This window comes from Oncorhynchus nerka, linkage group LG17, assembly GCF_034236695.1.
Source record: "Oncorhynchus nerka isolate Pitt River linkage group LG17, Oner_Uvic_2.0, whole genome shotgun sequence".
Taxonomy (NCBI): Eukaryota; Metazoa; Chordata; class Actinopteri; order Salmoniformes; family Salmonidae; genus Oncorhynchus; species Oncorhynchus nerka.
In genome coordinates, this window is record NC_088412.1 from 25,205,084 (window position 1) to 25,218,457 (window position 13,374).

General features: G+C 45.9%; 1 protein-coding gene across 1 annotated transcript; it reads right to left on the reverse strand.

Annotated features, from left to right (window-relative positions):
• Nucleotides 1-227: 227 nt before the first annotated feature.
• On the reverse strand, nt 228-12,924 carry LOC115144954 (protein ENL-like). Its single transcript, XM_029686122.2, is given in 12 exon segments — nt 228-945; nt 1,086-1,157; nt 1,437-1,505; nt 4,314-4,413; nt 4,761-4,869; nt 5,106-5,768; nt 5,771-5,843; nt 6,657-6,782; nt 7,394-7,537; nt 8,312-8,394; nt 10,229-10,409; nt 12,789-12,924. Coding segments are annotated over 12 exon segments (1,761 nt in total). The 5' UTR covers nt 12,801-12,924; the 3' UTR covers nt 228-816.
• Between the last annotated feature and the right edge of the window lie 450 nt (nt 12,925-13,374).

The following is a 13,374-nucleotide window of genomic DNA, read 5'->3' on the forward strand; positions in this document are numbered from 1 at the left end:
GCTCACCCAGACACACCCCCCCAGACACCCAGACACACACACACACTCACCCAGACACACACACACACACTCACCCAGACACACACACTCACCCAGACACACACACTCACCCAGACACACACACTCACCCAGACACACACTCACCCAGACACACACACACACCCAGACACACACACACCCAGACACACACCCAGACACACACACCCAGACACACCCAGACACACACCCAGACACACACACACCCAGACACACCCAGACACACACACACACACCCAGACACACACACACACCCAGACACACACTCACCTAGACCGGAAAATTCCTACAGAGAAATGAACTCCAGCTGAGAGGAGGGGGAGGGGAGGAGTGTTGTGTCGACTAAGGGAGTGTGAATGGGGAGGGAGGAGATAGAGGGGGGACGTATTGGGTTTGCAAAGGCTAGAAGGGGGGGGGGGGGGGGGGCAGGAGGGGGAGGGAGAGTAGAGTGGTCGCATTCCACAGTTCTGCACACAGGCTGCTGTGCTGTTCTCCACAAGAAACATATATAATACGTCTCCTGCCAGATCCAGTCCAGACAGGCCAGCTCCTAGTCCTGTCCTCTAGTCCAGTCCAGGTTAGAGAGACTGCAGCATAGCTGCTTTCTCTTACTCTGACCTCTCTCCTCCCCTCACCCTATTCCTCTGTTCTTCTCCAGCGACAAGTGAAAGTGTGTGTTCTGTTGTTGTTCTGTGGTTTAGCTCTGTCTGGTGTGTGGCTGTAGCTTCTGTTACTACTCCCCCCCAGTGGGGGTCCAGGGTCTGTGCTACGGGCTTGCTGTCACGTTGCTGTGTCCTCCAGGTAGCTCTGTAGTTTGCGGACGGTCGTCTCGTCCAGAGAGAACAGGTCAAAGTCAAAGGTGGTGTTGGTCACGTTGAAGTGCCCCGTCTCCTCGATAAGATTCACTATCTAAGGAGAGGAGAGGACTTAGATGACTACAAATTCACATTGATGATAACACAATAGCGTGGCCTGATAGTGTGATGGAAAAGTATGTTTTGTAACATGTATACACCTGACCACACACATGGCTAGTCATTGCTCCATACCTGCTGTAGGACGTTGCGCTCCCTCAGAGCCATCAGTCTGCGGTGGAGATCCACCAGCTCCTCTGTGTAGGCCTGGAGAACAGGAAGAGAAGGGAGTTTGTGGTTAGTGGAGCACTCCTTTAGTCTACTATTAGGTATATGATTACTGATTAACCAGTGTTTTCTACTGCAGTTTTACACCAGGAATGTGTGGAGTGGTGAGCTGGTATATATATATCTATAATAGTGGTGATAGAGCAGTATTGTAGAATTTGAACACTACACTGGTAATATAACCACTTAAAACAGATGTTTGAACACGAAAATAAGAAACAAAGGTAATGTAAAACTGTGATTATTTACCCTTCCTACCTTCTCGTATCCTTTCTTCAGCACCTTCTCTGGGCGGCTGCAGATGTCTGGGCTCTTCCTGCCCAAGACCTGCTCAGAGGGAGACGGAACACAGAGACAGAGAAATGGAAGAAAGAGTGGAAAGCAGATAAACAGAGATCAGAATGGGAAGGGTGGTGCTTTAGGAGAGCAAAAATTGACACACCACCAGTCTCCTTTTGTGGTGCTAGGAATACAACACAATGCTTAGCCATCAATGATAACTACTGGTAATAACCCAAACGTCAACAAAGTACATGTGCAGAGGTTCTCTCAATCTCTTAATTCAAAGACTCAATCATGGACACTCTTACTGACAGTTGTGGCTGCTTTGTGTGATGTATTGTTGTCTCTACCTTCTTGACCTTTGTGCTGTTGTGTGCCCTGTTTTGTACTGCTACCATGTTGTGCTGCTGCCATCATGTTATATTGCTACCATTCTGTGTTGACATGTTACTGCCATGCTGTTGTCTTAGGTCTCTTTATGTAGTGTTGTCTCTCTTCTTATGTGTGTTCTGTTCAAAATTTGTATTTAATTTATTTTAATTTTTAATCCCAGCCCTTCTACAGACTCTGAAAAACACCAAAAGAAAGATGCCCAGGGTCCCTGCTCATCTGTGTGAACGTGCCTTAGGCATGCTGCAAGGAGGCATGAGGACTGCAGATGTGGCCAGGGCAATAAATTGCAAAGTCCGTACTGTGAGATGCCTGAGACAGAGCTACAGGGAGAGAGGACGGACAGCTGATCGTCCTCGCAGTGGTAGACCACGTGTAACAACACCTGCACTGTATCGGTACATCCGAACATCACACCTGCGGGACAGGTACAGGATGGCAACAACTGCCCGAGTTACACCAGGAACGCACAATCCCTCCATCAGTGCTCAGACTGTCCGCAATAGGCTGAGAGAGGCTAGACTGAGGGCTTGTAGGCCGGTTGTAAGGCAGGTCTTCACCAGACAATACCGACAACAACATCGCCTATGGGCACAAACCCACCGTTGCTGGACCAGACAGGACTGGGAAAAGTGCTCTTCACTGACGAGTCGCGGTTTTGTCTCACCAGGGGTGATGGTTGGATTCACCTTCTTCTGTCGAAGGAATGAGCGTTACACCGCGGCCTGGAGCGGGATGGATTTGGAGGTAGAGGGTCCGTCATGGTCTGGGGAGGTGTGTCACAGCATCATCGGACTGAGCTTGTCGTCATTGCAGGCAATTTCAACGCTATGCGTTACAGAGAAGACATCCTCCTCCCTCATCTGGTACCTTACCTGCAGACTCATCCTGACATGACCCTCCAGAATGACAATGCCACCAGCCATACTGCTCGTTCTGTGCGTGATTTCCTGCAAGACAGGAATGTCAGTGTTCTGCCATGGCCAGCGAAGAGCCCGGATCTCAATCTCATTGAGCACGTCTGGGACCTGTTGGATCGGAGGGTGAGGGCTAGGACCATTCCCCCCCAGAAATGTCCAGGAACTTTCAGGTGCCTTGGTGGAAGAGTGGGGTAACATCTCACAGCAAGAACTGGCAAATCTGGTGCAGTCCATGAGGAGGAGATGCACTGCAGTACTTTATGCAGCTGGTGGCCACACCAGATACTAACTGTTACTTTTGAATTTGACCCCCTATGTTTAGGAACACATTATTCCATTTCTGTTAGTCACATGTCTGTGGAACTTGTTCAGTTTATGACTCAGTTGTTGAATCTTGTTATGTTCATACAAATATTTACATGTTAAGTTTGCTGAAAATAAAAGCAGTTGACAGGACATTTTTTTTTGCTGAGTTTATATATTTTTTTAAATACCAGTTTGAAGGTTAAATTAAATATTTAAAGGTGCTACACATAGAACTTATAACTGAATTTCTACATTGTAACTTCTGACAATGTCCATATTATAGCTGGCGCTAACAGTGGAATGATAGTGTTTCACATTATTACTTACCCGCCAGTGTTGTGATTGGCTGTGAAATTTGCTTATTGATTTCTCCCGCAGGAGCGGCATCCACTACTAGTGGCAGATATATGATGGATGTTTTCTGAAACTACAATGCAAAAATTCTCTAAAATCCAATTTGTAATGTTAGCACCTTTTTTTTTTTTTTTTGAATTTTAACAATTTTTCTCCCCAATTTCGTGGTATCCAATTTCTTTAGTAGCTACCATCGTGTCTCATCTCTACAACTCCCATACGGGCTCGGGAGAGACTAAGGTTGAAAGTCATGCGTCCTCCAATACACAACCCAACCAAGCCGCACTGCTTCTTAACACAGCGCGCATCCAACCCGGAAGCCAGCCGCACCAATGTGTCGGAGGAAACTGTGCACCTGGCGCGATGAGACAAGGATATCCCTACCGGCCAAGCCCTCCCTAACCCGGACGACGCTAGGCCAACTGTGCGTCGCCCCACGGATCTCCCGGTCGCGACAGAGCCTGGGGGCAAACCCAGAGTCTCTGATGGAACAGCTGGCGTTGCAGTACAGCGCCCTTAACCACTGCGCCACCCGGGAGGCCTCGTTAGCACCTTTAATGATGGCGATTTTGTCAAAGGAGAAACAATAGAATTAGAAATCTGGAGCGACAATGGAGACGGAGAAAACAGTCCAGTCCTGGGAGAGATTACAGGAGCCGTGCTTTACCTCGTTACCGGGGGAGCCGTGCTTTACCTCGTTACCGGGGGAGCCGTGCTTTACCTCGTTACCGGGGGAGCCGTGCTTTACCTCGTTACCGGGGGAGCCGTGCTTTACCTCGTTACCGGGGGAGCCGTGCTTTACCTCGTTACCGGGGGAGCCGTGCTTTACCTCGTTACCGGGGGAGCCGTGCTTTACCTCGTTACCGGGGGAGCCGTGCTTTACCTTGTTATTGGAGGAGCTGTGTTTCTGTGGAGCTGGCACCGGGTCTCGACTGGGGCGGTGCGAGCCGTCACTGCTGTCACTCTCACTGTCCAGGCTCAGTCTGACAGGGAACAGAGGCAGAAAGCGCTCATTGTGTCCTATTTAGCACAGGGAGCCTGTGTATATAGGTGGTGGGTGGGCACACGTTTTGCAAAAGGATTAAGAATTCCAATTGTTGTTTGCAGCTCAAATAATTAAAATCTTTAAAGTAACACCTATAAAGAACAGCTAACACGTGCTTATTTGCTAGAGACATAAGGGCACACTGTTTCATAACGCCACAAACATTAACAGCCAAGCAATACTAATTTCCTAAGGAGTAGACGAACTGGTGAAAATTACCTAACTACAGAAGCATCAGAGGTCTATGACACAGTAACGTAAAGAGTGAGAAATTGAGAGACTTACCGTGAGTCACGGTTGGGCGGGTTGGTCTTGACAGGCGTCCCTTCCTCAGAGCTGCTGTCGTCATCTGACTCCTCTGACTGTAGGTCCTCCACCATAGAGCGCAGTGGGCCTAGAGTAAGTACACACCGTTAACATTTTCTAAATGCACATATTTGACAAAACACAACCATCAATTAAACATCTGAATAGCTCAGCCTAAAAGAGGGATATTAAAAAAATATTATAATAATTAGCAACAGTACCAAAGCACAAACCATGCGCAATAAAGACAACCAATGTGTCAGAATGTCTTCTCCAGTGGATGTGTAAATCCCATGTTCTCTGTCTAGAGAATGATAGGCTTACCTTGGCCTTGTTTCTGTCCAGGCTCAAAGTCAGATTCTGAGCTGGAATCAGAGCTGGAGCTTGAGTTAGAGGGACTGGAGGGGGCTGACTGCTCTGATTTGGATGAGGCTTCATCCTCAGAGTTGGAGTCATCAGACTCAGGCAGCTTCTTGGGCTCCTTGACCTCCTGAGTGTCGGCCTTGCTGCCCTTGGGCCAACGACCCTTCTCCTTGGGGGGTTTCTTCTCTGGGTAACCAGGGGCGGCTGCAGACGATGAGGAGACCCGGGGAGAGGCTCCGGTGAAGGGCCCTGCAGCTGCCCCTTTAGATCCCTCTGAGCTGCTCTTCTTCTGCTTCTTGGCACTGGGTTTGGGAGACTCCACAGTGGAGGGACGCTTCCCGGGGCCTTTGGACTCCAGCGGGCCCCCTCCTCCTCCCCCACCACCCCCTCCCCCCCCTCCTTTGGGGGACATGCCCTCCATCTTGGCCTCCTTCAGGGTGAGTTTGGGCTCTTTGAAGGCGGCCTTGGGAAGGACCTTTCCCTCATCTTTGACTTTGATCTCTGCTGGCTTCTTGGACGAGGAAGAGGAGGGCTCGCGGGCGCTCTTGCTGCTGCCCCCTCCTCCCCCGTCACGGTCGCTGTCACCCTTGGACCCCGCCTTGCTCTCAGAGTCTTTACGGGGCGTTCGCGGTGCTCCTTGGTCAGCTTGTGGGGCTTGGGCCCTTTATTGCTGCTTCCACTGCCCTCTTTACTGGGCTCCTAAAGACAGGACAAGTACACATGATATCAAACTCACATCCCTATTCAATTAGGTGCTGGGCTGTAAATATATATAATAAAGGTAAGTATGGGCCATTCATGCAGGTGCTCCGCCACATATTTTTGATTGTCAGCAAAGAAAGATCTGAGTGGAAGCATCATAACTGAGCTGATAATCACTCTGTCAATGCACTTAGCCAAAGGCCCACTGAAGGACTAACATTGTACAGTGGGGCAAAAAAGTATTTAGTCAGCCACCAATTGTGCAAGTTCTCACACTTAAAAAGATGAGGCCTTTAATTTTCAACAAAGGTACACTTCAACTATGACAGACAAAATGAGAAACAAAATCCAGAAAATCACATTGTAGGATTTTTTAAGAATTTATTTGCAAATGATGGTGGAAAATAAGTATTTCCCCCCGTGTGGTTCTGGGCTCAACTCCGATCACATACTCGGCACAACATGCATGCACATATCCATACGCAGAACATCGTCCATGTTGTACTATGATAATTCAACAGGGTGGTAAATGCTAAACCAGGAAAGGATGTTTGTAATCATGCAGGTTTATTTGGGATCAACTGTGACCTAGAGTAGGCAGCGAAGTCCAGCTGAATTAATGAAAGGATCCCATGATATGATTAAAGGCTTGGGAAACAAAAAGATACACGGGTTTGTCGTCCCTTATCTCAACTGTATTCTACTCTCCTATTCTCCCTACCCTCTGCTGTATTGACTGGTTGAGCAATCCTATACACATTCCTACGCCTTCTTTCTTATCAGTGTACTAGTCTAGGAAGTGCTGCTCACCTTTGAACCATGGGAGGTCTTTGTCTTCTTGGGGTCTGAGAAGGCAGACAGTGGGATGGTGGGGAGCATGGGGTAGTCTGGACTGGGCCTCGACACCGCCTCTGCCCCTTCTGGCACCACCATGACCTGAGAGACAAACAAATAGGGAAAATAATGAGAACACACACACCAGGGTTGGGATCAATTCTGAATTGAGTTGCAATTTGCTCTTTAATTCCAATTCAATTCAACTGGCCAAACCCCACAGAAAGCTGAATTTAATTTGAATTCAAAGGAAGTAGAATTTAATTCAAGGAAATTCCAATGGCTTGTTTATTCTGCACATCACCATATAAATGTTAATTTTGACATAATGTTTGGTTATCAGTACCATGTAGTATGTTTGAAGCATAACATTTCATTTTAAAAACTCATTGTCCTAAAACTATTTCAAATAATTATAGTGGTCTGAAAATATTTCAAGATCATGTTGTGGGTTGTCTATAAATCATTCATAATTCCCTTAATGTTTTTCAATATCAGAATACATTTCCCAGGATGCATTAGATCAAACACTGCAGTATAGAAGGGAACCATGTAACATTTCATGACAAATTCTGCTTTCTGTGGGGTGTGACCAATTCTAATTCAATTTCAATTAAACCCTGAAACACGTCAACAACATTCCCTCTTGCCATTCCACTTCCCACTTATTCTAACCCATCCCACATCCACCCTGTACCCCATCCCCAGCTCACCCCTCCAGCCTTGACCAGCTTGCGTCTGAACTCCCGGGTGGGGTTGTTAAAGGTGAGCTTCTCACAGCGCAAGTGATTGACAGGGGGGTTCCCCTCCAGGTTCAGGAAGAGGTCATAGTTGAAGCACACCTTCTTGGGCTCCTCCTGTAAATAATAATGAACATATCTAATCAGCCCCACCAAGCCCTTATCAGAATATTATCAGCTAACAGTAAGAATAAGCGATTCCCCGACCAAGTCAATAAGAGGCATACCTGGAGTGCACACACTGATAAGAACTAACATTCCACAATGGGAGAGAACTTCAGCAAACAGTAGAACATTTTGGTAAACAAATGGATTCTTTCTGATCACCCGCCACTTTCAGAGCATGCCAAGAGTCATAGGGTTACAGATACAGGACACAGTAAAAACATTCACAGCAGATAAACTGAAGGCCTTTTAAAAACAGGCGCTACAGTGACATGAAGAGGAGTTTCAGCCAGACAGACAAGACACCAGCCAGACCAGCAGCCAAAGGCCCACTACTAGCATGACCAGTGTCACCACACACAGCCCCAGTATCACTGACACCTATAAACCTGGTGTCTACACACACACAAATACTGTCACATGACAGACTAGAAACAACACATGAACCATTGAGGAAATTAAAACAGACGCATTAAATACCAACCAAATGACATGAATATTGACCAACGACCCACAGGAAAAGACCCATATTATACAGATGGTGCCGGATAATATAAACAAGCCATTGTAGGAGAACTATATCCGATGTGATTTCAGGAGAAGGCCTTGAGCACCAGAGGAACTCTAAATCCATTAGGAATCACATGCAACAGTGGCCCATATCCTGGGGGATAGATTGACACTATTAACATAGTACCATTACAGAGGCTCTGACAGAGCTCTCACCTTGTTCTTGAAGTAGACCTCGATGGGCATGAGGAACCCAGCATAGCCCGACTCCTCCACTTTGTATGGTGGCTCCTTGCATACTGCAGAAACAACGACAGCACATCAACATACATTCAGGAGGATAACATCAATGGCCATTGCTAGAAGGCTAATGCGAACTAGTGCCAGCCTCCCATTGAGAGTCAGTCATTACAACCTGAAGCTAAAAGCTTATGGGAGCAGTAATGTGCAATAACCATAATGACCGTGGACAACGACCCAAAGCTTTGCAGTGACTTAATGAGAAGAGATGTGCCTGGTCTGTCGAACACATCATGTTCATTGAAGTTCAGCACAAATGGACCAAATCTGACCGAGCAACATGCATGCTTGATGTAGTAGGCAACGCTCTGAAGGCCTTCTGTGTGTTTGCACTTCACGCTACCGTAGAATGCGTTTTACAATATTGATTTAAACTGTTGTCAAGGTGAATTCTAGGGATGTGTATCTTTCCCTTTCAAGACTATTTGATACATGGGCTCCGATACATTTTAGTTTGAAACTAATCGGTGCAATTTGGTTTGATTAGAGAACAAATAGATGCACTAACAATTGTTGCATAAACACATGAATTTTCCATTCTAAATAAAAATCTGCTGCTGATGGAGCTCATGAGCTGGGCCTCTGAGTTGGATCTGTACGAGATTATTTCTGTGTGTGTGTTAATGTCTATGGTGTATGTACTATGCAGGCACCTGAGCTGAGCCATAAGGCATCTACCACCCCACTACCAGATTGGGGGGACAATGTAGCCTGTTTTTTGCCTACCCCCCCCCCCTACTTTGGTTCTGAAATCACCATCACCCGCTAATTAACTAGTATTTTTTGCAGAGGAAGTGTGACCTAGTAATGTACCAATGTACTGTATATCGTTTACAAATTAGCAATGACATAGCTATATATTCATTGGCTAACACAACTTTGGATTTCAGCCTCCATCTCAAAATCAAATGGGTTTGACCGTTTGGACGTTTTCAACGGTGAGATCTTTTCTGGCATCGGCCATCCAGTGTGCCTTGCAAAAGTGATTATTGTCCCCGTTATGAAATAATCAAATTTACCCTGTATATTTAAAAATTACCATATACACGGATTGTTTAAAGCAAAACTACCAAAACTATTACTGATGATGATCAAAATAAATTATATTTTAAGCCAGGGTCAGCAGTTAGGTTATAGTCAGATGACAGTAGTCTCCGGTAGCTTACTTTAATTCTGGTAAAACATCATTTTCAACAGCGCATAGATGATAATAATAACCTAGCAAATTACATAGGTTGTCACTCAACTAATAAAGCGTAATATCACGCAAGCCATTTTATTATCTGAACGCTGAAGGTGCCGCGCAGATGTGCAAGATCAGGAACAGGCCGCCTACCTCGCGTTGGTCAGCATGCAAAGCTGGGCACAGCGCACAGTTTGACTAGGCTACTGATATTGACTGGGGTTGTTCGGAATCCAAAATGATCTGTAGATCAATGACCGTCAACAGTTACATGCAGTTCCACCCTGAAGGAGTGGACACATCAGTTGTCAGAAAAGATAATGTATTTTCGGAAGGTAGAAAGAATGTAAGGAGAAAAAGGAAAAAAGTGTGAACTGGTGATTCATAAGGTTTTAATCGATTTTCTGAACTATGCATGCTACATTTGGATCGGTTCGGGGTCCATGGGCCGATGCACTTGTATCGTAAACATTTGAATCGGGGACCAGTGCATCAGTGAATTGTTACATCCATAGTGAATCCCCTCTCCTATCCCCAGACAAAAACAAACAAAGTAATCACAGAACCAGTTTCAGCCAGGTACGTGTGTGTGTGTGTATGTTTGCGCACGAGCAAGTGCGGTTGTTGCGAGGGTGTTTTGTCTGACCCACCTCTCTTGGGTTTGGGGAAGCTCTCGTGCAGCCTGAAGACGACCTTCTCCACAAAGTGTTGTATGTCCCCCGTCTCAGGCCCTCGCACAAACACCATCCAGTCATGGGTGAAGCCCTCCGAGGTTACCTTCTTCCTCAGCTGGGCTCGATGTCCAAGCTCCAGCTTCACCTGGACTGTGCACTGCAGACACAAGGTCAGACATACAAAAACAACTATTAGCATCTGAAATTGATCACTCATCGCAAGTTAGTAGGTTAGATAGGAAACAGTTTAGTTTATGGAAATTAAAATTATTTGATACTACAAAAGTTGTTTTTTATGAGATGGTCACATCAGAAACTACAGACTGTGATTCGTTACCGAGAACAATGATAGTAGTTGAACGGACATCCAAATGACATGCTGCAGCGATCGGGACAGCTACTAAAGAGGGATTGGGAAGAGAGAGGGACGAGGGGACAGAAAAGTCACTTTATGTCCTGGCCTGAAGAATGTGGGGATTTGGCACCTTCTCTCCACAGTCCTTGTGTGCTGTGACTGAGTGGAGGGATTAGGGGGACAGGATTGAGATGAGCTGGTCTGGGACTCTGAGCCCCCCCCGGCATCTCACCTAGCATTTCTGTGGCGGTAATGCCCTTAAACTCCAGTCGCTACCACACCCTAGGTCAGTGCAGCAGCCATTGAGCCCCTCCCCATCAACCAACCAGCTCCCCAGGATCACTGGCATCAAAAAAAACAGCTCAGAGATGACCAACCATTCATACACCGAGATCATCACAAACAAAATAGGTCTGAGATGGTTGGCATTGACTGGAGGAAAAAGACAATATTCTAGATTCATTTGAAACATTTATGGAAACAGTATGACGTTCAGTAACTTCCTTTGGTTCACTTCCCTGCCACAACAGAAAGATAACAAAATACACAGCCGCCATTATTGTTGCAAGTGACCCTCCCCCCTGATCTAAAATGGATATTCTGAAGGGAAATGCCCTACTTGGCAGACAAGTAGAGTCTCACAACAATGAACCCCCACGTGCCATGAAAATAACACCCCTCATAACCAAGTTAATCTCCACTAGGGGAAAAATCATATGAAAGACTCCTTTGATGAGGCACACAGAAGAAGAAAAAAATTGGCAAATGTCGCTGCACTCCCTCTGAAAAGAACCTGCTTCTCCGCTGCTCGAAGACATCAGACCACAACAGGACACACCTGCAGCACTTTGAGCTCTGTACAGGTGGGCAGGCCCACCAGACACCACAGCCCTTACAGAGCTTGCACTCCAGTCTACTCCAACTATAAAACATGTCACTATCCCACCATTTTTCTGGTATGACCCTGTCCATCTCTGGTGCATTATTGTGAATTGAATGGTGATTTCATATGGCACAAATCGTACAACTAGACGTCATGATGCACAACAGGGCACATTAGCATTCCTTATCACATTTCCAGAAATAAGGCATGTAGCCAGTGGGCAATTTAGCAAAAAACTAATTTGTGATGGTCTAGATTTCAGACATACGATTATTTATAAAAAAATTCTACATCCCATACAAACAAACCTTGAAATGTACAAAAATACCATTCCTATGTTAGGTTTTTCATGGCTGTTGATGGTGTACCGTTTTATATTGTTTGCCACTGAGTAATCACGGTAAACCGGCTAAAACGATTAGTCCTTCCTTGTCGTCACGGAATTCCACTGTTAGCATGCTTCAAAGGGGTAACACCGGACAGTGACATTTTCCCACAGGTGGATTCCATGAGTCAATTTGATATGGAAATAGAGTTTGCATTATCATGATGAGCATGAAAACTCCTACCTAGCGTGAGTAACAGTGGGTCAGAGTTACCGATACGATATTTCGAAAAATAAGATGGCCTACTAATGTCTGTCTATGGAAGTCAATGTGGACATGCATGGACGTTCCTCAATAAGTTTTCCCCCAACCAACCAGTGTCCAGCTAGCTGTTATACAATTTGTATCTCTAGGATTTTCAAATATCTACATTTAGTGCACAATCTTTGCCTTTAAACTGGTGATGTAATTCCCGCTTTTCAATTCCAATTCGTCGCCGCTAGATACACACCCCTCCTTCCCTCCCCTCCACCCAGACCTGGAAAGAGCAATCCTTTCCACCGGCGTCTTGTAGCAGCTATTTACGTAGCTAGCGAAGGGCCGAGAACGCTAGCAGGTAGTAGCTCGTGTAAATTAGGTTATAAACTGGGAAAGGAGTAAGTTATACATCTCACTTTCTCAATATATACGTCCATAACACAAAATTAGGCAATAAATCCATTTGTGTGCCCGTCTGATTGTGTGGCTAGCTAGCAATGCTGAGTTAAGCTAACGTTAGCCAGCTCGCTATGTCAAATACCGATGTATGCGATTGAGTGTGGGGCTAGCTAGCACAGCTCGTGAGCCAACTATGAGTTCGATTAGCAGGATTTTTTCGAGCACCAAGGCATTCATTCCTGTCCCGGGCACAGCCTTCAAGTATTTTTTCGTTAAAAGTTCAGGATTCACGAGGGGACACAAAAGTCACTTTACCTGATTCTCCATGATTCTGTGGCTTCAGTGATTCTTCTAACGTTATTTATTTACAGCGGCGTTTCGCGAGGTTATTCCCTGCTCCTCATTGTGTGTCAATTTCAGCCTAAACCGGAAGTCATACAGCACCCCTCCCCTTCCAGACGACTGCTGGCACGCAACCAAAACAGAAAGCTTTCTCATCCAATCAAGTAGGCAAAAAATTAAGCCATTTGTATTGCACCAACCGTAGTACTTCAGAGGGGGGACTTCTCACGATCGACAAATACAATTCAAGTATTTTACCTACGGTCTACGAGTGGGCGAATTCGTTTTACATGGCCCGGTGTCCCGGGTAGCAGGGTTTGGATTTGTGTAACATTCCATTGGTCCTTAAATTAAATCTCTACACAACCGGTGCACCGGGCCATGCAAAACGAATTGTCCCACTGATAGGGCGCTTGTCAGAATATGTAAAGCAGTAAAGATGTTGGTCCAAATGTGGAATGCATATATTTGATTAGAAGTTACATGAATTTATCCTATAGTAACAGCGTATTGCCTCACAATTGAAAATCATATTCCCAAAGGAGTTCCTGTCCTTAAT